Source organism: Lutra lutra, chromosome 10 (genome assembly GCF_902655055.1).
Source record: "Lutra lutra chromosome 10, mLutLut1.2, whole genome shotgun sequence".
NCBI classification, from domain to species: domain Eukaryota; kingdom Metazoa; phylum Chordata; class Mammalia; order Carnivora; family Mustelidae; genus Lutra; species Lutra lutra.
This window is the reverse complement of record NC_062287.1, coordinates 21,841,831-21,866,530: the sequence shown is the minus strand read 5'-3', so window position 1 is coordinate 21,866,530 and position 24,700 is coordinate 21,841,831. Positions and strand designations below refer to the sequence as shown.

Genomic DNA, 24,700 nt, shown 5'->3' with positions numbered 1-24,700 from the left:
GCTCAGGAGCAGGGGAGTTTGGATAACAAGGCCAGTCCTCTCTCCTCTACCTGTGTCTCTAATGACAGTTCTTCCTGATGTCTAACCTCAGTCCCTCATGCTGCAACTTGAGCTCATCTTCCCCTTTCAGCACAGGAGACTAGACATTGACCGTCCTCCATGTTATCAGTGGCCTCTGCTCCTAGATATCCATCTGTAAGTCATTCTTGCGCTTGATAAGTTCTGAGGAATCAGGCCAGCAAGGATGGGGGCCATTTGGCTCATTGAAGACAAGAAACTAAAAGTCTGGATTCTGAAATCATCCTTTCTGAAAAAAATGTATCTGGGCTGCAGCACCCCAAGGGGGAGTAACTTGCTGTTTTGCCTGGAGCACAGCACTCACCTTCTCTGGGCCAGCTCCTTTATCCATTTATCCGTCGAATAAGGGAGCTTAATGGAGTCAGAACAGCTCCTAGGGCCTTCCACGTGACAGCCTCCATCCCACCCACGCTGAGACACCTGGGTCTCTGCTCTGGGGCTGGATGTGAGCAGGTGCTCCTGATAGGGCCTCCTTACCTGCCGCAAACCTTGACAAGAGAGAACATAGGAGCCAAACAGCTGAGCCCCAAGCAGAAAAGGGAACCGTGCGGCAGCCTTCAGCTAGAGCTGTATGGCCTTGAATTAGTTCTCAGCCAGCCTTGCATGATGAGGAAGAGAGGGCTTTCTTCCTCATCCACCCACCCACACAGAGAAATGGGAGAAGGGAAGAAGTGCCCCCATTCACCCACACTTAAGCAGCCCCACTCAGAGCCTCAGCTCTCACTATAATCCTCATGTCTGCACAGAGCTCTGTTTACAAGCTCGCTCATCTTCTCTGGGCCTCCATGACTCTCTGACAGTATTTACTGCTGTGCCCACTTTACAGATGTGAACACTGAGGCTTGGAGAGGTGAAACTTGCCCAGGTAAACACAGCTGGAGAGCAGTGGCCCTGAGGCTCAAATCCCATCTTTGGGACTCCGGTTTCACGATGATCTGCAGCCCTCCTTTCTCTCTCCACTTAGACCTCCTTGAGACTCTGGAGTGGACACAAAATCCAGACAAAGCCCCACCTCCATTCTTTGAGGAGAGACCATGCCCTCCTCCTTTCTAAAACCCCTTCCTGGGGGGCTCAGTCGGTTAAGCATCAGACTTTGGCTCACATCATGATCCTAGGGTCCTGGGACTGAGTCCCGCAATGGACTCCCTGCTTAGAGGAGGGTCTGCTTTTCTCTCTGCCTCTGCCTCTCCCCCTAGCTTGTTCTCTCTCTCTCTCTCTTGATCTCTGTCAAATAAATAAATAAAATCTTTAAAAACTAAAATTTTTTTTAAAAAGACCCTCCCTGGGAAGGTGGGCTGCGAATTACTCAGCCTTCAGCACCCCCTGCTTCCCGAAGAGCAAATGACCACCTCTGACTCCAGAGGTCCTCCTGTCTGACCTGCCTTTGCCTGGCCTCTTGGAGCCCCCAGCTACCACCTGGCAGCAGATGGATGAGGCAGAACCATTCTTTGGGAGATGAGGTAGGGGGAGAGAGAGGAGAGAGTTCATAGAACTCCATCTCCCAGCATCAGCCCACCGACCGTTCAGAGTAAGTGGTATTATCTCTCTGTATTATGATGAGACACAGGCTCAGAGAACTAATTAAATGACCCAAGACCACACTGCTAGTAACTGGAGAGGCCACAGAGCAGCCCCAGATCTGACTCCAGACATAGCACGACATCCCCAGCCTGCTGGCATGGTCGCTGAGGTTGCGTGTCAGTCCCCAGGAACCCCGTGTACCTGTGGAACCCAGTGGCCTGCCTGGTGAGCAAGCAACGGCTGAGGAACGCCGCGTGCGGAGCCTGCCCTGCCAACCTCTCCCAGCGATCGTGTCCAATAAATGCAAATTAGCCCTAATGGGAGTCGGAAATAAACATACTCATAAAGTACAGCTGCCTTTCCTCCCCTCCCCCCAGCGCGCACACACACGCTCACACGCAATGCTTTCCAAAGTCAAATGCAAATGGTATTTTCAATTACATACCAGATTTGGATTATCCACGCCTCTGGCCACAAATGTTAGTGCCCATCACAGGGAGCTGACTGGCTCTAAGACACATCCAATACATTTCACCTCAAACGAGCAATGAAGACCTTACCCCATCTACTCCTCAGAGCGGCTAATGGGCTGTTCCTGAGCGACACATTTGCATCTGGACAGATATACGCAGCCCTTACACCCCCCACCACCACCACCCAGACTGCTGCACCGTGACAGTGATGCAGATCTGAGCTGAAACCCATGTATTCTGACTCTGGCTGATCCGAGGACACTCACAGCAACTCAATGCTGCCCCATCTTTTTATAAAGCAGCCGCTGTGCACCATTGCTAATCAAAGCGGAAGGGGAGCCTGGGAGGAGAGACGGCACAAAGAAGGGAGGCATTTAAGGATCCAATTGTCGCTATCCTTGAGCAAGGGGTGTGACTGAAGGTGGACAGTGGGGAGTACAGAGGGTAAGAGACTTGTCCGAGGTCTCAGCAGAGCCACGGGATACTGGCTGCCTTGAGTCCCCAACTCAGCGATTCAAATGCCTATAGCCATCTCCAAACAAGCCATCTCCTTACGAGCCCCAAATCGTAGTATCTCCCCAATCTGGCCCATGAGTCCAACATGGAGTGCCAGTAGAACCATGCAGGACCTTCTGGAACATAGTAGATGCTCAGTACATCATAGTGGTTGTTACTGTTTTCTAGATTTGCCCCCTCTCAAAAGATCCCCATAGTTTTCCCCATCCGTACCCCCTTCCCTGGGCATCTCTTCTTACTCTTCTCTCATGTATTCAGAGCTCATCTGTTGAGGGCCAACTCCATGCAAGCTCTCAGCTGGGACAGGAGGGATGAGGAGGGATATGACAGGGCTGCTCCCCTCAGGAAGTCACCCCAGCTGGGCTCCTCCACCCAGCCACCCATGAATCCCATGCAGCAAGACCGAAAGGAAAGCTTCCATCTGGCTCAGCCCCACGCCACAGGCTGAGGCACCGAGCAGGACCCTGGGACACACAGACACAAGAATAGTCCCTGTCCTGCCGATGCTCAGTCATAGTCTAGTGAAGTACGGAGGAAGCATTCAGTGAAGGTCTCGTAGGTGTCCATGAGTCAGAAGGGAAGGGACAGGGGCGCCTGGGTGGCTCAGTGGGTTAAGCCTCTGCCTTCGGCTCAGGTCATGATCTCAGGGTCCTGGGATCAAGCCCCACATCAGGCTCTCTGCTCAGCGGGGAGCCTGCTCCCCCCTCTCTCTGACTGCCTCTCTGCCTACTTGTGATCTCTGTCTGTCAAATAAATAAATAAAATCTTTAAAAAAAGAAAAAGAAAAAGAAAGAAAAGAAAGGAAGGGACCGTCATTCTGGGAAGAGAGAGCAGCCCCTCCTCCCCTCCCCCTACCTCCTAGGGATGTGAGGGCAACTATGCGAAGGGCTAACTCTGGGGAGAGAACCTGGCACAGTGACAGGCGCCCAGAGATTTGTAACCACTTCTATTGTTAACTGGGATGTTAGTGAAAAGATTAGGAAACTCTGAGGAGCTCCTTTTCCATTCCAGGCAGGTCTGGGGAACCCTCCCATCTCCACCCAGTCTTGTACCCTGTCACAACTTATGTGCCCTGTATGGCATTCTGGAGAGATCCGATAAGGTCATTCAAGGCCACTGTCAGCAGGAAACGCAGGGGCTCTTTCTGTGTTGTTTCTCCTGCATTACATGTAAATATCTGACCTGAGCTTTTTTCCCTCCAGCTTTATTGAGATGTAATTGACATTATATAAACACTTTGTAAATTTAAGATACACAATGTATTGACTTGTATACATTTCATATATTAGGAAACGAGATTATTACCACTACCTTAGCTAACACCTCCAACCCATCACATACATCATGGCCATTTCTTTTTTTTTTTTTAAGATTTAATTAATTTATTTGACATAAAGATCACAAGTAGGCAGAGAGGCAGGCAGAGAGGAGGAAGCAGGCTCCCCGCTGAGCAGAGAGCCCGATGCGGGGCTTGATCCCAAGACCCTGAGATCATGACCTGAGCCTAAGGCAGATGCTTTAACCCACTGAGCCACCCAGGCACCCCGACCATTTCTTTTTTGTGGCAAGAATATGTAAGATCTTCTCTCTTAGCACCATTCAAATACATAATACAGTATTACTGGTTATCATCAACATGCTATACGTGAGATCCCCAGAAGCTATTAATAACTGGAAGTTTGTCCCCTTTGACCAATATCTCCCCATTTCCCTCACCTGCAGCCCCTGATAACAATCACTCTACTATCTGTTTCTCTGAGTTTGGCTTTTTTAAATTCCACATGTAGTGATTTCCTACAGGATTTGTCTTTCTCTGTCTGACTCATTTCACTTTAGCATAATAACCCTACAGTTTCATCCATATTTCATCCTGTCAGAAATGGCAGGATTTCCTTCTTTCTCATGGCTGAATAATATTCCACTCTATATAATCATCTTTTTCCAAATCCAAAACATATGACGAACTCATACAACTCAATAGAAAAAACAACAACAACAACAACAACATTTTTTTTAATGGCCAGAGGACCTGAATAAACAGCTTTCTAAAGAAGACATACGGGGGCGCCTGGGTGGCTCAGTGGGTTGAGCGGCTGCCTTGGGTCATGATCCTAGGATCCTGGGATCAAGCCCCGCATCGGGCTCTCTGCTCAGCGGAGAGCCTATTTCTCCCTCTCCCTCTGCCTGCCACTCTGCCTACTTGTGCTCTCTATCTCTCTGTCAAATAATAAATAAAAAATCTTTAAAGAAGACATACAGAGGCGCCTGGGTGGGTCAGTTGGTTAAGGGGCCAACTCTTGATCTCAGTTCAGGTGTGGATTTCAGGGTCATGAGTTCAAACCCCACATTGGGTTCCATGATGGGTGAGGCACCTACTTAAAAAAAGAATACAAATGGCCAACGGGCATTTGAGAAGGTGCTCAACATCACTACTCCTCAGGGAAATGAGAACCAAAACCACTGTGAGGTATCACCTCACACCCATTAGAATGGCTGTCATCCAAAAGACAAGAGACAACAAGTGTAGACAAGGGTGTGCCCTTTTTCAGTCTTGGAGACTTCTGCTTTCTCAAAAACAGGCCCCACCTCCCGTGAGTACCGTGCCTGCCACGGACGCCGTGGTGTACCACCCAGATTCCTTTTCACCCTTCTAGACCAGACGACAGGAGGACTCATTCCCCAGCCCCCAGAGCGTCAGAGACGGCCAGCTCTGCTGAGTGCCTGTCTGGGGATCGCCTGTGGTTAAAGGGAGGGAGCGCCCACAGAGTATAAGGCCAACCCAGAAGAGGACAACTCCAAGGGCCGTCCCAGAGCCCCAGCTCCTGGAGGGTCTGCTGAGACTTGACAGTGCTACCTTCACCATTCAGATGGCCCCTCTGGCCAATCTTGCCTCCTTTGCTCCCATCAGGGGCTGGTCCGGAGAGGACTCCACACTACACGTCCTAGCTCTCTATCTCAGAGTGGGCTTGCAGGACCCCAACCCACAACAACCCCTCCCAGCCCCCCACAAGCCACACACAGCCCAATTAATCCGAGCAATGCCCTGGAGTTGCAAAGAGGCGATAGACTCTTCATGTCTTCGTGGTAGCATCCCGAAAGATTGCACACGGTCACCCATAAAATGTACCCTCTCTACAGGAAATGAAATGCAGTGCTCACCAACTTCGGAGGAGAGCCGTGCTCTCTCTCTCCGTGATAGGAGATTTCAAAAACATCTATAATGCTAAACTGTAGATGAACATGAAAACGCCTTTTTATAATGAATTCTAAAAGCGTTGCCCTTTTTCAGACTTAGAGACTTCTGCGTTTTCAAAAACAGGCTCCGATCAGGGGGAAAAAAAAAAAACCACTTTGACTTTTTCCTCTTAGGACTCTGACAAATAGCGGATTTGGTAAATTTGCATGAAGCTGAAAGGTACATTTCGCGGTTTTCTGGGATTCCCTGAAATGAATTTTTGTGGCAAGAGGCCTAGAGAAAGCACTAGGCTTTCCTCCTGACTTGGCACGCTGCCCTCTGGTTGCCTTAGCCTCGTTTGCAAAGGACCGCGTATTTTCTCCCCTCACATTCATCTCTTTTCTGAGCAGGTGGCTTCCACGTCTTGGCTCTGTCTCTTTCGCCCTTTGCCTGTCTCTCCCTATTTGTCCCCCTCCGCGGACTTCTCTGTCCCTGTCCCTTCTCGTCTCCTCCTCCAGCCTTCCCCTGGCTGCTGCAACCAATGGGGACATGGTACACAGTCGCATTTTCATCATGCCAAAACGGCATTCCAGATCTCTCTCGTTTTAAAAGCCAATTATTGGAATTTCTTCTGTTGATTTGGTAAATGCCTTAATGAGGTGACCTTTCCCCTGTGCCCCTCTATCCCTGTAATTATTTCTGAGGCTCTAGGTACTGGGAGGGGAGGTCTCCTGCTAGCCTCATTTCCCTGCTTCGTGAAAGCCACACAACTCCTCAAGGGGGTTGATTTGCCGGATGGGAGCCCGTAGCAAAACCAGCCATATCCGTTCTGCTTTCATTTATGGAACCAACTTGGACACTCCTGAGTCCCATCAGGCTTTTGCTGGCTCAGGATGACTGCCTTGAAGCTGTGGAAGGGACAGGAGGCACAGAGTGACTGCTCATTCATACACAGCCACACAGCACCAAGGTTAGGACCGGGCCGCTGGACTCACAGGGGCCTGAGCCAGATTCCTGGTTCCCCTACTTGTGAGTTGCGTAACTGTCCCAAGTGAATTGGCCTCTTGCCTCAGTTTCCCCATCTGTACTATAAGGATGCTTGAGGGCCCACAGCATGAGGCTACTGTGAGGTTTAAACATGTCATTGGCAGCCCATGCCGCCATGATAGATTTCTCCCCGAGACCCAGCCATGGTGAGCAGGTGAATCCTAAAATCAAGTCAAGGGTAGAACTAGCTGGAGAGTTTGGCCAGACACGGCAAGGCAGCCACAGCCCATGTTTCCTGCAAACACACAGAGAAAGGGGGCTCACCTTGCTCCGGGACCGTCCGCATAGGAGCTGAGCTGGGGAAAAGCAAGTCCTTTCCTTGGCAGGGTGACCCACATCCCAGGTGCCCAAGGAGGATACACACACCCTGGGCTTGCCTTCCCCTCCTGCCCCTGCCTGGGCCCGGGGGTCTTATGATGCACTCCCCCACAGCACATTGTTCCTTTTGCTGCTGCTCTCATGGGACTCCCTTTCCCTAGTGGCTTCTCCCTCCAACCACCAAAAGGGCTACCTTGTGCCTGTCATGCTGTCTGTCTACTCACTGGTCACACATCAGCCACCATCACGCAGTGCCAGGCACTCCTGGCACACACACACACATAAGCACACACACCTCTCTGTGCACGGTGCCTGCTATCTGCTGCCCTCCCCCTCCCCACCAGCCTTCCTTCCCTCTGCTCTTATTACATCCTCAGACTTATTTTTCTGTTCAGTATTAGTGACAAATCCATCTCCATGCAAATAGCTCCTTGCTGATGAGATGGCTCAGACCTTCTTTCAGGGTTTAATTTGAAATAAACAGAAGACTCACCCTTCCCAATTTGAGGGGGGAAACACATGGTTTAGTTTGACTCAGCCCCCACCAGCATCTGTCTCCCCTGCCCTCACCCCATCATGGTAGCCCCCTCCTCCCTGGACCGTCCCCTGCCCATCCCATCTACCTCCGTGAGGACTTTTGGGCTCTAATCACCTCCTCATCGCTGTGACTTCACAGGAGGCAAAGTGCTGGCCATGACATCTAGGAAGGCTGGGGCCGGGGGCACAGAGCATGTCCAGAACAAAGGATTGGAACAAGCTATTGCCTGTGCAGTAGACAGCTGTGTTTCCACGTGGACTGACTGACTGAACAATGACAATGATATCAAGAGCTGGCGGTATGGCGTTCTTACCACTGGGCCAAGCTTTGAAACAAGGCACTTGTATTAACTCATTTAATCAGCATGATGGCCCCATGAAACAGATACAATAATATCTATGACATAGACAATATCTCGCAAAGACAATTAAGTGGTTTGCCGCAGTCATGCAGCCAAGAGCCAGGAGACAGGAGCCAAGCCAAGTACTCTGCCTCCCTTCTTATCCCCTGCCCATCAGGAACTCTAAGGGAGAGGTGGGCTTTCCAGTGTCCTGAGCCTTTGCGTGTCGCTGGAGTCAGCGGACGTCTGAGATGAGCTGGTGCCTCAGTTTCCACATTTCTAATATATGCATAATGATTGTATCTACCTTATGCAGGGTTGTTGTAAGGCCTGGATGATCACTTCCAAAGTGCTGGAAGAGTTTTAGAAGTATTGTTAAGTTCTGGAAGGATTGTAAGTCCTATATCAATCAGCATCAGCTATTACCCATTATTTTTATTGTTTTCTTATTACGGTGTCCAAGGTGATGTGCTAGGTGTTGGGGGAGATGCACAAGGCATCAAGACTCCTACTCTGGAGGGGTAGGGAGCCTGAAACAGGTCCCCAGATAAATGTAACACAGAAGGCAGTGATAGCCGGTGTAAAAGGGACGAGCACAGTGCTAGTGAAGAAGGGGAAGTTTGCTTCCGACACAGCCAGGTCAGGCAAGACACCAGTCGATAAGTATTTTTTTTAACATCTTATTTATTTATTTGAGAGAGAGAAGGCAAGAGAGAGCCCAAGCCAGGGGAGAGACAGAGGGAGAAGCAGACTCCCTGCTGACCAGGAAGCCTGATGTGAATGGGACTCGATCCCAGAACCCTGAGATGCTGATCTGAACCAAAAGCAGGTACTTAACAGACTGAGACACCCAGATGTCCCACCAGTCAATGAGTCCTGACTGAGACATCACTATGGGCTGGATACTAAACACAAGGATGGAAAAAACCTGATAAGGACCACCCTCAAGGACCTCCAGATACTGGGACAACCACCAGCTCATGGAGGTGGCCTATGGCTCTAGGACAATGAGAGGCAGGCGCTAAGTCGGAGGGGACTTCCTAGAGGAGGTGACAATAACCTGAGCCTTTGAGAATGACCAAGAGTTAACAAGGCAAAAGTGGTCTTCGAGCTGATCGGAGAGAGAGCTTGGGATTCCAGCCAGTTAAAACTCAGAGTAAAGACATTTCTTTCCAGAGGGAAATTCACAAGCAAAAGCATGTCATTCTAAAAGGGCAGACTGTCCTTGCAGAGAGGGGAATGGACCAGTCCATCTAAAGTATGAGAGGAGAAGCTGGAGGGTAGGAGCAAGGCAGACAGTAGGTTAATACTGAGTATATCAGTTAGCTTCCACTGTGTAACAAATCACCCCAAATTTCAGAATTTAGTGAAGTCAGCAGTGGCCGAGCTCAGCTGAGATGGCCCACCTGTGCACCACATAGGGTCGGCTGAACCCATACATGCCTTTGTAGCCCATCAGCAGTAGTGGCCTCAGCTTCATGGGCACAGAATATGGGGGGACAGGAGGCAGGAGAAGCCAAGCCAGGCGGAGCAGCTTGGGATTCCCCTGGGGTGGGGGTTGGGGGGCATCAGGGTCTTCACCCAGTGCTTGGCGACCTCTACTTTCCCAAGGGAACAGAGCATCAGACTTCTAAGCCCCAAGCACTCTGCCTATCATCTTTCAAGGGAATGAGTCCCGTCTGCTTGGAGAACCAATCATGTGCCTCATCCATACAGGGCTGGATGGTTTCACAAGGGCTCTGCCACACTGCATCTCACTTGATCTTGGCAACTACACAGCCAATCTGGTTTTATTATGGTCCCTATTTTATAGATGAGGAAACTGAAGCCCAGGGAGGCCAAGCAACTTGCCCAGGACCACAAGCTAGTGAATAAAGGACCGAGGATTTGAATCCAATCTGCTTGGCCTTTAAATTAGCCAAACAAGGGGAGATGGACAACTGGGAAAGAGGGACTTATTCCAAGAATTGCAACTCATTCTTATCCACAAGAGGAATTTGAGTCAAAAGGGGGTGAAAAATGAGGCTAGAGATGTTGGCAGGAGTTAAGAAGTTCAGACTTTGTCCAGATGGCTCTAGGGGATCTTTGAATGCTTTATTATTATTATTTTTTAGATTTTTATTTATTTATCTGACAGAGAGAGAACATAAGCAAGGGGAGCAGCAGAGGGAGAGGGAGAAGCAGGCTTCCCATTGAGCAGGGAAATCGATGCATGGCTGTATCCCAGGACTCTGGGATCATGACCTGAGCTGAAGGCAGACCCTTAGCCAACTGAGCCACCCAGGCACCCTCTTTGAATGATTTCAAATAAAGGAATGTTAGATATTCAGCAAATTGGCAAGTGAATGGATCGGTGAATGGGGTAGATGACCAGACATTTTAAAGATCACTCTGGGACACTGCGGAGCATGGGAAGAGGGGTGAGGTATTACAATACAAGGAAGAAACGCTGAGGGGCTGAGCCAGGAAGACTATCGGGAATGGAAAGGGAGAAAGAGATGGGAAAGGTATTTCAGAGCCTTCACAGGGATGGTTAGCAATGCAGGGTGAAGGAGAGTAGAATCCAGAAAGACGTGCAGATTTCTGGCTTCTCTGATTAAATGGCGGTGCCATTCCCCAAAGTGTGGACAATGCTTTTGGGGGGTTCGTCTGCACACAGATGTTGGCTGAGTCCGCAGGAAAGTGATTTCCTTCTCCATAGACCATGTGTAGAATGGCACAAGGCCGGGCAAGACCAACAATTAAGGGTGGAAAAAAGACGGAAAGTAACATCCAGGAAGGACAGGAGAAATCCAGAAGAGAATCCCATCCCAGAGGCCAGCTTAGGATCTAGCCACTCCCCACCTGGTCTCATTTATCATCATTGTATTCTATCAACCCAAAGTTATGTGACGTATTCGTTTACGTTTATTGTCCATCTCTCCACTAGGGCAGGAGCTCTGAACCCCCAGTGCTTCACACTGGGGCTGGCGCCGAGTGGCTGCTCAGTATAGATTTTCTGAATGAAAGGTGACCTCGCACTGAAAAGCAGTTCTGCTAAAACCCCGACAACCCCAGTCCTGTGTTGACCTTCTGCGGTTCTGCGCTTTGGCCATGAGGTGGCGCATCCCCGGGAGTGAGGAAACGGGAGGCTGGGGTTACCTGTAGCCCAGAACCTGACAGCAGGGCACAGTGACAGAAGCGAGCAGTGAGTGGGTCTGACCAGCAAAAATCATTCATCTACTCCCTATCCGGCCCTTCCCAAGCACCAACCGCTGGTCAAGCCGATGCCTCCGAGAGCCCTCTGAAATTGGCCTGCGGAGGGGAGCCCACAGGCAAAGGCAGAGCCCCTCCTGCACCCGCGTGGGGACAGAGGACCATGATGAGGGCAGGAGGGCTGGTGGCAAGGGCTCTGACGGGTCACTGCAGCTTGCCGGGTAGGTCTGTAGGCTGCCCTGACTCTAGCGGATAATGTTATAGGGTCCAAAAAACCAGGATCCAAGTTCCAACCATATCCCTTGTCTGCTGTGTCGCCTTAGCCAAGTGACTAGCCCTCTCTGAACCTGTTTCCTGCTCTGCAATATGGAGGTGCCAATAGTACAGTTTCGAAGGATCATGAGGATAAAACAAGAGAGCCTTTGGCACAGTGTCTTTCACATAGCACCCAAACTAAATATTATCCTTGAAAATTGGACGTAATAACCAATATTTGCAATAGCCTTTGCAAAGCTCTCTCTGCTTCTTCATATCATAAAAGTAACCCTCATAACCGCCCAGCTAGTATCTTTATTACCCCACTTTCCAGATAAGAGGGCAGGGGCTGTCAGATTAGGTAACCTGCCCGCAATCATGCAGCTTGTAAAGTAATAGACTCAACCCAGGTTCAGCTCAGCAAACACAGCCGGGGTGTCCCCTTCGAGGCAGGTGCTAGGCCAGGTGATAGAGATCCAGGGTGGGTGGGGTGGCTGTCTAGGGGACAGACAAGCATCTGCAGATCACTTCCATAGACCAGGTTAGCTACTGAGACAGAAGGGTCCCCAGAATGCTACAGGCTCATAGACAAAGCAGGAGATTCCCCAGGGATCGGACAACCCCTTAGTGCAGTCTTGAAGGCTGAGTCAGAGCGAGCCCAGAGAAGATGAGCAATGAGAACTCCAGCATTCCCAGTCAAGTTCAAGAAATGCCCTGGGCAAAGGAACCAACCTGCTGTGGAACATGGTTCATGCTGGGCCCTGACATCAAGCCAAATTTCCAGCAAGCAGCAGGTGGACCTCCTCTCTCTGACTTAAGTCCCAGGAACTCGCAAAGGGAGTGGGGCGCCAACAAAGGGACAGAGTCCCCCTGGGGGCTCTCACTGTCCAATGAGCTCCTCCTTCCAAGCACTCATCAGTTTGTAATTTTTCTAGGAGTCCTCACACATTGTGCATACAAATTATGCGGGGTCTTTTTTCAGTGCTGATTCTGATTCGGGAGGTCCTGGGGCGGAGCCCAAGGGTCCACATTTCCAAGCAAGCTCTCAGGTGAAGTGGATGCTGTAGGTCCTTCCCGGGCACGTGCTGAGTCATGAAGCTCTCCCCATTGGCTCCCAGAGGGCGGGCCGTGTTCAGGATTCCTTAACCACTCTGTGCTCTCTGGGGTGACAAGGAAGAGGCTGGATGGAAGGAAGGGAAGGATGAAGGCCAGGGGGCAGATGAGAGGGAAGGAGGGAGTGCTCAGTGTTGGTTGGCCTGCAGGCCTAAAGCTAGAGACAGGGATGCGCTGAGGAAGGGCAGCCCAGAGGGCCCTGGGGGCCCTCCCTCCGTGGGGTCAGCATTGGCACTCCCAGCATGAACTAAGCCCGCTCTGCATCCCAGCCAGGTCCCTGGGGCCTGGGGCTGAACACTGATGCCTAAAAATAAGGAAAAGCAGCACCAGCAGCCAACCTCCCCCTGCTGTCGGCCAAGTGTCTCTGACCTGTCACCTCCCCAGCCTGTGAGCCAGAGGAACCGGGCTGGACCCCCTCTTCCACCAGCAGGAACGGTGCTACCTCAAAAACAGACTGAGAACCACCCCCACTCCCTCCCCCAAGCCCTCCCAGCCCAGGCTGCTCTCTCCAGAAATGGCAGGAAGCGGCCCGTCCCCCAGCGTCACACAACAGTTTCTGCACTGCCATCCCAGGGAGGGCTAGCAGGCTCCCCCTCTTTGCCAGCCCCCAACAGTCACTCGTCCACCACCCCCAACTCTACCCCCACCACACACACACACACACACACACACACACACACACACAGTAAAAAGTGCTGACCCCAGAAACCAATGCCCATGACAGACCTCTCACCCAGCCATCTTCGGTTTATTTACTCAACAAATGCATGAGCTACTACATGCCAGGCACTGATCCAGACATGCAAATATGGCAACAACCAAGACAGACAAGGTCTTTCTCTGCTGTCAAAAAGCCTCCTTTGTCATTAGGGGAGACAAACAATAGATGAATCTGGGCATAAAGAAAATAAAGGCGGCGGGTGTGGGGGGGGCTCACAGAGAAGAATGGAGGGGGGCTCTTCCACAGGGTGGCTGGGCCTCGCTGAGGATGTGACATTGCAGAGACACCCTCCTTGACGGGAAGCAGCCGGCAGGACAAGGATATAAATGGAGATTCCAGGCTGGAGGAGAGCCAGGGCCAGGCCTGGGCCGGGCGTGAGCTTGGCCTGTTTGGCAAACAGAAGGGTGGTGGGCAGGGCATGGTGGGTGAGGGGGGTAGAAGGAAGTCAGTTTCAGGGACGGCCCAGGGCTGAAGGTGCAGGCAACAGGGAGGAGTCCGAACTATGTTCTAGATAGAGTGTGAGCCGCTGGCAGGGTCGACACAGAGCTAGGCCACAACTGCATTGGGGTTTCTAATACACCACTTCTGGAGAATGTTCTGTGTGTGAGAGGGAGACCCAGGAGTTCCCTCCAAAGAGCTCAGGGTCAGTGAGGTGCTCTGCCGTGCTGTGGGGGCAGGAAGGTGGCCTGGCTGACCTCCCGCTCTTCTCCAGCAAGACCGTCCATGTCCCTGCTGCTGGCCTTTGTGGGCTGATGTGCCCCATCAGCCGTCTGTGGAAACCAACCCTCTGGGCCAACAAAGCCCCTGAGGAAGCTGGCCAGGGGCCCACCTAGGTGACCCACTGGATTTTGGGGGGAGCCCCCTCAGTGCTGCCCTTGGCCTGGCACCAAGCGAATTTTCCCAGCCTGTTCTGGCAAGGTTGGCCAACCAAGTAAAACAAGACCATGAGTCAAATGACCTTGACACCGTACGGTCACTGGGTAGGCTTCCAGGGAGCAATTCCAGAACAGGGCAGAAATCCTCGAACTCCCAGCTCCACTCTGCCCTCTGCCCAGCCGGCGTCCTGTGGGAAGGACAGTCAGATGGTCACCCCAGCATACGCTCTGGTCCAGAAGCTCGAGGCCTTCTGATCACGGGACCCCTTCTTAGAGACAGCTGTGGGGCTGAGTGGGCCTTCCTCCGCTTCTCCCTGCAGAATCCTTTATTTCCTAAGAGGGCGTAAGGAACCTTAGTACAGAAAACAGATGGAAGCTTTACCTTTCCGGTGGAACCAGGACGTGCTTCCCAAGCCCATCCCCATCCTTCTCTGCCCTCCCTCAAAGGTAACTTTGGATGACGCTGTGCTCTCTGGCCTCAGTTTCCTCCTCCGTCAATGTGCCACCTGACTTGGTCTCCCTACCTCACCTTGCCGCTCAAGTCCCCTCGCCCCGGGCAGCAGAGCTCAGAGAACAGTCCTCAAGGGCCCCTTCCCACGCAAGGAGAGATGGAAGCCCGGCATAGCCAGGACCAAGCGCCCCTTTGATCATGGGACAGTCATTTGAGCGATGCGTCCCTTTGGCCAGCGGTGCCCATGGAGCCGGCCCCTGCCTGAGCCTGAGCTGTGGCCTCCCCGGGCTCTCTGTCCAGCTCTGGGGCCCAGCTCTGCCTGGGGTGCCTTCCGGGCTTCCTCGGGCCTCAGTCACCCAACAGTTAATGCATTTCTTCTTGACTGACAATGAGCACAACACCAAAACAGTCAACTATTTTTATCTCCGGATTAATCACAAAAGGCTAACGCTTCCACCTTCCCTGTGATTAAAAATTAGGAGACCAAACTCTATAGTGGTTCAGGATAATAACCAATCCTGTGAGGGCGACGTATGAATAATGCATCTCCGGGCCCCGCGGCTCGGCCTCCCCCCCCCCCACTCCGCTGCCCCACACCCAGCAGCCCCAGCTCCAGGCCAGTCTGAATGGAGAAGTAATGAGTCGCCCGTTCCGTCCGCGCTACAGCTGCCAAGAGCGACTGTTGATTTCTATTCAGCCTCCTGGCCCCCAAACTCCTCACTCCTCACCCACTCCCACCCCAAGCACCCCGGCCCCATCCTCACCCCCTCCTACCCCATCTGGTGTGCAGCGAGGCGAAGGCCAATCAATAATGCATAGCTACATGAATAACCGCATGATAACCACTTATTTAGGAAGATATAATCAGGACCCATTCTGAGGAGGGATGTTCGTGTGTGTGAGCGTGTGCGCGCCCGGGTACTCATGAAGCGGGCGTCCCACTCCCCTCTCCCCTCTCCCCTCCCCTGCACTCCCTCTAATCCAATATTCCAAAACACAGGACTTGAACAGCAAGAAGGAAGCTCGGCCCCTCACTGTATCTGGTTTTTAGAAAGACCTCCTCAGGCTTTATGCTGCGATCAGAGTGGGATAGTCACCTGAGCAAAGGCCTGGGGACAGCTGGTTCTCCAACCTGCTCTCACACTGGAACCCTCCCGAAGCTTGGGGTTCCACCGCCAGAGATTGGAATTTAGTTCGTGGGGTGCGGCCTGCCAATGGGATTTTTTTTAAATCTCCCCCAGAGTATTGTAATATGCAGCCAAGGTTGGAAACCACTGTCTCAGACCCAAGACATGTCGGCGCCAGAAGGAACTGTCCAGATCTCCTGTTGTCCTTTCATATTTTGTATCTGGTGAAACAAAACCAGGAGGGACCCCGTGCCCCAGTTCACCCCTCCTGATTTAGGGTACTTTCCACAGGACCACACCTTCTGGCTCTTCCCTGGAGAGTCCCAGAGACACGGGGTGGTCCAGTGTTTCTTCTGTTCCTGGCACTTGAAATGGTTCTTTCCAATGTCTCTTGCTCTCCAGCTCAGCCCGGAGAGCCTCCATCCTGGACACCTACTGGAGAGAAAGCTGCCCCCACAGAAAAAAGGGGGGCAGGAGCCCCAGCCCCGGCCCTCCCTGCTGGAAGAGGCCCAGCATTGCACAGAGCTAAAATTCCCCTCATCAACAACTGTCACACCCACCCACCCCCCCATTGTGGAAAGCCCTCATTAGCCTCCCTTTTGCTCTCTGGCCACACCAGCACCAAAGAGGCCTCCGGCACTAATGAGGGAGTTTGGGGTGGGCGGGGTAGGGGGTGTGATCCTCATTGTCCAGCCCACAACCAGCATCTGCCTGAGCCCAGAGCCCCCTGGAGAGGCTGGGCAGGGTTGGATGAGGCCAACCGCCTCTCTGGGCCAGGATCTCCAGTGGAGTTCTGGGGCTGATAGCATCTTGGAAACCCCAAGGGTTTCTTTTTCCTCAGAAAACAGAAACATGGAAGTTGGCACTCACTGGGCTATAGTTCTGAACTGGGCTTCCTCTGGGCCAGGAAGGAAGGGGGCACAGCCACAAGCTGAAGGGGCTGCTTTGCTGTTTACCTGGCCCCAGAGCCTCCTGGAGTCTCCTGGGTGCCCTAGGAGAGTGGCAGATGCGGGCAGGCCCTGGGAAGGGGAAGGAGGCCAGGCAGGTTGTGGGCGCGGGGCCCTGGGTCAGGACCGGGCCGGCAAAGCTGTTTGACCCTGCTGAGTCCATCTTCCCGGATCCCACAGGGCAGAAGCTTGCACAGGGCCTGGATGGAGGCAAGGACTTTCTCCGGCAACTGGGCAAAGAAGGCCTTTTCTGCTAAGACCCCCATCCGTCAGCACCCGATTTCCCCTCCATCCATTCGCTCAGCAAACATGCAGCTCAGCCCTCCTCAGCCCTCCAGAACTGATTGGCCCAGCCCTTCCCTAGGGGTGGGGTGAGGGAGGTAGAGGAGAAGCCTAGGGACCTCCCAGGGGGTCTCCAGGGAGCCCTTCCCCTTCTGTGGTTTGTCTGTTGGTCCAGGGAGGAGAGGCAGGGAACCACAGAAACCTGAGACCCTCCATGTGTCCCTAAGCACGAACATGAGAAAAGGCTCTGTGACCTTAGGCCAGTCATTAAACTTCTCTGGGCCTCTCCTCCAAGTGATGGTCACCTGTCATCATAAGTGCCCATCCCACATCCCAGGGTTGTCCAGGGGATCAAAGGGGTGACTCCAGTGGTCTTGGCAAACATTATGGAGTGTCAGCCAGCAACTGGGCCCTGTGGTGGGCCAGATGGGAGATGCAGCCACTGCCATGGACATCTTCCCCGCGGCAGCACCCCCATCTCTCGGGAGCCACGAGTCTCTGATCACTCCACTGTGAAATGCAGGAGAAGTGGGGAGCAGAGATTCACCCTGACTCTGGGATGAGACAGTTGAAGCCATTCTGGAAGAATCAAGCACTAAGGAGGTGCGAGGGTTGCACAGCCCTCTGAAACACCATCTCAGTCTTGCAAGGTTGCCTGCCCCCTGTCCCCTGACACCTGCAAGGGCGAGGAGTGGAGGGGAGCTGCAGGTGTCAGAGGACCTGGCCTGGGGCCCCCGTTCCCCAGCAACCTTGAGCTAGTCACTTAATCCCGCGGAGCCTCCATTTCCAGATCTATGTCATTGGGATAATAATAATGTTTACCTTGCAAGACTGTTGTAAGGATTAAATCAGACGACTGATGTGACAGCGCTTTGTTTTAAAAAAAGAGAGAGAGAAGTTAAAAGGAAAGAAAGTACAGATATTATCTGGGCAGCAGAGCTTTGCCTCCCAATCTGATCTGTGAAACGGAGCTAATGATGCCGGCCCTGTCCCCTCACGGCTCATCGAGAGTGGCGGATGAGATGATGGCATGAACATCAGCTGCAAATAAACATGCCGTGCATATGTCAGGGATTATTGCTGCTGTTGCTATTATTGTTATAATACAAGGGGATTATACATTTTATTAAAGTATGATAATTATTGTTTGTCATCGGCTCCATAAAATCCACCCAGCCCAGCCTGCCAGCCCTGCCGGAGGCAAGCAGGGACCTCAGTCTGACCTCTCTACTCCTCTCTCCCCCCTCCACCCCTGCAGTGCCACCTGATGACCCGGTCATCCTGGGGGGGCCTGTGATCAGCCTGCGGGCGGGGGACCCCCTCAACCTCACCTGCCACGCAGACAACGCCAAGCCTGCAGCCTCCATCATCTGGTTGAGGAAAGGAGAGGTCATCAATGGGGCCACCTACTCCAAGGTGAGGCCAGGGGGCAACGGGAGGGGCGGAGCCGCGGGGGGAAGGGAGGGGCGGGGCCGCGCGGGGAGGGGCGGGGCCGGGGCGGGGCCGCGCCGGGAGAGCCCCCTTTCCCCAACTCTGCCCCTCTTGCACTGTGTGTGTGCTTTTTGTCTCCCATTCTTCCTTACCTCTCGTTGTCTTTTTCTCTCTCGCTCTATGTCAGTTTTTCCCTCTCATCCTCTGTTTCTATTTATCTGACCTTTTCTGTCTCCTGACTGTGTAACTCTGTCTTCCTCTCTTCTTTCCTGGGGTAATTGCCGGGCTCGGTCAAGACCCTAAGAATAGACTAAGGTCGGAGGAGGAGGCTCAGGGACAGAAGTGGCCAGGGCCTAGGGTTGCTAGATAAAATACAGGGCACCCAGTTAAATTTGAATTTCAGTATAAGTATATCCCAAAATATTGCATGGGGCATAATTATACGCCATACTTGGACTAAAAAAGTAATTCACTGTATATCTGAAATTCATATTTAACTGAGTGTGCTGTATTTTTATTTGCTAAATCTGGCCAACTTTCCAGGGCTACGAGGTAAGGCTGTTTAGGTTCTTGCCTGTCCAAGATGCCCGACTGAGGAAATCCAGACCATGATCCCTTACGATGCCTTGCACCTGCTGTACCTACCTGCAGGGGTGTCTTTCTGTAATTCACACAAGGTACCATGAGCCGGAAATGCCCTGAACTGGCCCCTGTATACTTGGGTCTTTATTTTCTGTATTTTATGATGCTTTGACATCCCAAAGCCTTCCAGAAGAGGAGGGACTGCCACTCCCAGGCATAGCTAATTTCCTAGAGATGGGAAACCAAGCGCAGGGCACACACCTTTGATATGCAAATAGCCCAGCATCCAGACCCTCACCACCTCCTTTTAACCTGCTGGGAGTCCGAGGTGCTGGCCTCCTCCAACTCTGAATCCCTAGGGCCTGGATAACTGGAGATCAGTCCTACAGCCCAGAGCTTCTGGAAATGATTCAAACCACCCAATCCCAAAATCTTTGTCCATTCCTTCCCACGAGAACCACAACAAAGGCGGGCACCACATTTTCCCCTTGCTCCCCCTGCCTCCGGACCAACCCTGAGGCATCCCCGTGACCCTATGTGGAGCAGGGCTCCCCCCTCCTCTTGGGGGCTGTAACAAATGACCTTCAATCTGGCACTCATCCCCTGATCTGCTGGCTTTCTCCTACCTGAATAAAAATAAAATCCCAGGTACAGGTTAAAGCCTCCCCCAACCAAACTCCACTCAAGGAAATTGTAAACAGAATCCCAGACCGCATTTATATATCATAGAGCCTTTAAAGATGAACAGGACGGTGGAGGATGGCTGGTCCAGCTCCCTTGATCTACAGATAGAAAAGCAAGGCCTGAAAGAGAAGTGACTGCCCTTCTCAGTTGGTTAGTGGCCAGAACCACAGTCTCGTGGCACCCAGGGCTGCGTTCCTTCCTGTGTTCTCTCAGTACAGCCTTAGACAGAGGGACAGCTGCTGCGAGGTTGTGTCTGCCCCCAGGGCCAACCAGCACGCCCAGGCTCTGAAACTGGAGGTCTGGGCCTCCAGAACCCCAGCTCGCCTCTTCCTGTGGCTCTCCTTGGCTTCAGAAAGTGGGGAGATGCATGACCCGTTTCCCCACTCCCACCCCACCACCAAGCTCCTTTTCCTGGGTCTTGAAAAAATAAAGGCTTTCATCACCAGTCGGGGCTCTGAGGCCAAAATGACAGTTCTCCGAGGGTGTGTCTTTCCTGTCCAAACCTGACTCCCCGCCAAGGAGTCAGCCCCAGGGCTGCTGACAAAGCCCCACCCCGCTCTGGGCCCCCACCCAGATCCTGGTGCCAGAACCCAGGACAAATGCCTTCCCTCCCGCACAAGTCCACCCAGGGGGAAGCTGCCGGTTGAGAAGTAAATCTCTCACTCCTGTCCTGGGCTGGAGCCGCCCTTGTTATGGCCGAGGGAATAAATCATCCAGACAAGGATGAAAAGGAAGGCAAGGGGTATTCCTTCCCATCTGGGCATCTGTCCAGTCCCTTCCTGAAGCTGGGTCAGCCTGCGGCCCCTGCCAAAGTTTCTGTCCTGCAGAGGACACACTCTATGTGGGGAAGAGAAAGGTCAGAGTCACCCTGCTGTGCCCATCCGGGGGTCACCTTGCCCCAGTCCATTGCATCACCCATGTGGCGAAGGGCCCTGGAAGAGCCTGGCAGGGTGCTACAGCAGGCCAGAGCAAGAGGCCACGCTCGCCCTCTGCACTCCCGTCCCAGCCCAGTTCACACTCCTGCAGACCGATGACCAGCAGGACAGCTCCGGGCAGCCAGGGGCCGGGGTTCCAGACCCTGGTCTGTGAATTTCAGGAGAGTCATTCCTTGAGCCTCAGTTTCCTCTCCGGTAAAATAAAGGGGTTGGATCAGATACTCTGTAGGAGTAGGGCTTGGGCTTCCATAACAAAATACTACAGACCCAGGGCGCCTGGGTGGCTCAGTGGGTTAAAGCCGCTGCCTTCAGCTCAGGTCATGATCCCGGGGTCCTGGGATGGAGCCCCGCATCGGGCTCTCTGCTCAGCAGGGAGCCTGCTTCCCTTCCTCTCTCTCTCTGCCTGCCTCTCTGCCTACTTGTGATCTCTGTCTGTCAATAAATAAATAAAATCTTTAAAAAAAAAAAAAATACTACAGACCCGTGGCTTAAACAAGACATCTATCTCTCCCAGCTCCAGAAGCTGGAAGGCCAAGGTCAAGGTGCCAGAAAGGAGGGTTGCTGGTGAGCTCTCTCTTCCTGGCAGAGGCACCTTCTCTCTCTGTCCCCGTGTGGCCTTTCTTCTGTGTGTGCAGAGACAGATCTCTGGTGTCTCCTCCTCTACTTACAAGGACCCTTAAGCACCCTTATGACCTCATTTAACCTTAATTACCTCCTTAAAGGTCATATATCTATATATAGTCACACTGGGGGTCTGGGCTTTACCATGTGAATTCGGGGGGCACACAATTCCGTCCAGAGCAGGTTCCTGCCAGCTCTGACAAGCAGTAAACCTACGACTCACCCAGCAGTGCTCACGTGGAACCAGCTCTAGGGGCCACTGCCCTCTGCCTCCCCCTCCTTCTCCCAGGACTGCAAGCACCAGTCACAGAGGCACTTCTGATGACCCAAAGGCACAGCAGCCCCCGAGGTGTGAGCCGCTGAAACAGAGAGAAACAGAGAGAGGGTGTTAAGAGATCACTCAAATGTGCAAACTGTCAAGCCGTGCCCAGGGACCCCAGAACACATTGCCTGGGGCAGCCCTGCTGGCCCCAAGGTCAGAAGCCCTCAGTATTTGTCACCCAGTGCTGGTTAAGCCCATGGCCCCGGAGCTGGGCAGCCTCACTTCGAAACCAGGCTCCACCCCCTTCCAGCTCTGCCATGGTCAGCAAGCAAGCTACCTAACCTTGCGGTGCCTCAGTGTTCCCATCTGTATAGTGGGAGCAAGAACAGTGCCTGCCGCAAAGGATGGCTGGAAGGATGGAACAAGAAGATTGCCTTGCTGGTGGGCTCTCTGCCTGGCCCTCACTTGATCCTCTCAGGCTCCAGGGCACACCTTAATCTCCCCTTTCCTAGATGGGAATGTCCGTATGACTGTAGGGCTTCATCACATATTATGGTAACTTAGTCTCTCTGCCTCGGTTTCCCCAGCTGCAAAACAGGGTGTTGTTAGCCACAGACGCCCATCAGGGCTGCTATGAGACTTAAGACGAATGATGTACAGAAAGCACCTGGTGGGGAGTCAGAGCGCCGGCCAGTTGCGTTAGACCCACCTCTCAGCCCTCCATCCCAGATCTGCCTCCCCAGGGGTCATCCACCAGCCCTGGTTTCAGGGAACCTTCTTTCTACAATCCAGCATGAGGCCAGCAGGGGAAGGGTGAGCCAGCAGGACGGAGGACAGCATCACTGAGGATGGCCAGGCCCCTTGCCCTGGGAGGAGAATCAGGAAAAGGAAGCACCCTCTGCCCCCGCACCCCTTCCCCCAGCCCAGGCTGTGGCGCCTCTCCTTGAACACACCACCACAAACACCTTGGTGGCCGGAGTGCCTGGGGGAGTGCCTGGGACTCCTGGCAGGTGTCTAGCTGCAGAAGCCTGGGAGCTGGTGGCAAGGCCTCTCTCCAAGTACCCCCTTCCTGGACACCCAGCCTCAGGCTGCCTTCCCTGGGCTAGACACCAGAATGGCGGTCACGTGGTATTCATCTAGAAAGCCAGCAGCTACACAGACCAGGAGAGACAGGACAGGTTAAGGAAGAGGGGGGAAGCAAGAATGGCCTGAGCCCAGAGAGAAATCTTCCTGGTGAGCCAGCTTCCTGCTCTGTCTGCTACTTCCCCAACAGCTGATGGCAGCAGATGAGGCCCTGACCCTGATTTGGGGGATGGGGGAGCAGGTAGGAAAGTTGCATAGTCTTAGGACGGCCTGCCTGCCACAATGCCCAGCCCCCCACCCCATGCCAGTCCTGTATGTATCTACGTCGAAGCCCCTTGCTCTCTAGGCCTACAGCTTCAGGCTGCTGCCTACTCAAGGGGCTCTCCACTCACCCACCACCAGGACATGGAGCCTCATTAGGGCCCTGTGCTAAGAGGAACTCTGGAACAATCCCTCTTAAGGCCCTCACTGGGGCCCAGCTCCCTCCAGGAGCCCCTCTCACTCTGTATTCCCTCCAATCGGTCACCCCAGCAGCACCCCCATCTGCTTCTCTTAGGGGCCCAGAGTCTCCACCCAGCACAGCAGCCCCCGCCCTCTTGACCTTCTTTGTGAAGGGCATCCGTCCTCACCCAGGGCACAGGACTGGGGGCCCTAGGGATACAGGGTCTGCAGCCAATGGCATTGTGGTTCTCCACCTTCCCTTACAGCCCTCATTGGAGCCACAGGACAAGAGCCCCTAACGGATCCCCCAGGCAGCTATAAAAAGGGGAAGCAAAGAGATTAAAAAAAAAAAAATTTTTTTAAAAAAAAGGACGCAGCAGGTGGGGGAGGTGAGTGAAGGAGGGAGAAGAGGGAGGCCTTGTTGCCAGGCAATCAGGCCTCACTCCAGGGCTTTCCAGGATGTTTGCATATCAATTGGCTTCCCAGAATTAGCACCAGGGTTGGGGCACCCACCCCCACTCACCCACAGCCCCTCATTCCCTCCAACCTCCGCACAGCACGCCCCGCTCCACCCTGCTCACCTGTGTTTCCCACACAGCCATCTCCAGGCTGCCCGCCTCTCTGTGGAGCCTCAGGGCTCTCCACTGCCCTCTGAGGCCCGGGGGGCCTTGGGAAGAGCCGAGCGGCCTCTGCTGCCCACACTGGACCAGCGCACGCAGGATGCACGCTGTGCCCCCAGCCCTGCCCACCACCCCGCCCCCCTCCCCGCCCTCCGCTCCGGGCCTCTTGTTGAATGCCAAGTGCCTGTCCTCGGGGATGGTGCCTAGGGACTAGGGACACAAGAAGCTGCACGGGGCACACAGGGTTTAGAGATGCCTCACACAGCCACAGGGTTAGTCTGGAAAGTTCAGAAGCTGCTCGTGGATGGGACACACACACATAAGCGGAGGGGTGGAAAGCCCACCCACGAAGTCTGCTGCTCCCACACTCACTCCCGGGCACGTGCCCCTGATCCGCATCTCCAGACCCAGGTGGGCTGGGCCCTGGTAAAGCCCAAGGAGCTGCCAACTGGGTCACATGAACTGGGCTGGGGGACTCTGAGGCCAGCATTTGGCCTCACATTCCTCCCCACCAAGCTGGAGGAAGGGCTGCCTCAGGCCTTGGAGGCAGTGGCCTCAGAGACAAAGTGACTTGCCAATAATAATCCACTTACCCTCCCCGAGCTGATTTGCATGCTAATGAAGGTTTCTGGAGCAGGAGGTGGGAGGCTGGGGCTCAAAGTGTGTCCCAGGAGCCCAGTTCCGGGAAGGGAAGATGGACCGGGTGGAGCAGGGAGAGGAGGGAAAGTGGAAAGCGGGCTGGACAGGAACCTACAAATGATAGAATGTTCCCCTGGCCTGGCCTGTGGCTTCGAGGCCCCAAAGTGCAAAGGCTTCATTTGTATTTGAGGAAAGGGAGATGGGGAGATTTGTGAGAGGGGAATGAAGGAAAAGAAAAAAGAGAAAAGGAGCGAGGATAAGGAGGGACTGCCGAAGGAAGGGAAAGTAGGTTGAGAAGACAGACGGAGGCCAAGCGCTGGCCACCGAAGAGCAGACAGGCCACCAGATCAGGGGTGGGGGAGGGGCAGCTTTACACCTGCGGGTGAGCCTGGGGTCCGATCCCTGTGAGGGGGGGGCAGGGTGAGATGCT

General features: G+C 53.4%; 1 protein-coding gene and 1 long non-coding RNA gene across 7 annotated transcripts in view; one reads left to right on the top strand and one right to left on the bottom strand.

Moving 5' to 3' along the window:
- KIRREL3 (kirre like nephrin family adhesion molecule 3) overlaps nucleotides 1-24,700 on the top strand; it is a 553,006-nt gene that overhangs the window by 489,438 nt on the left and 38,868 nt on the right. For all 5 annotated transcript variants that reach the window (XM_047690186.1, XM_047690190.1, XM_047690188.1 and 2 more), the window contains exon 6: nucleotides 18,231-18,388. In XM_047690186.1, the coding sequence (XP_047546142.1) occupies nucleotides 18,231-18,388 (158 nt within the window). The remainder of the gene's footprint in view (nucleotides 1-18,230; nucleotides 18,389-24,700) is intronic.
- On the bottom strand, nucleotides 21,206-23,272 carry LOC125078123 (uncharacterized). 2 transcript variants are annotated; one of them, XR_007120792.1, is made up of 3 exons: nucleotides 23,172-23,272; nucleotides 21,980-22,074; nucleotides 21,206-21,584 (listed from the first exon to the last, which is right to left on the bottom strand). It is a non-coding gene; the product is annotated as an uncharacterized LOC125078123 (long non-coding RNA). The 2 variants fall into 2 exon arrangements; XR_007120793.1 differs by lacking the exon at nucleotides 23,172-23,272 and adding an exon at nucleotides 22,197-22,790.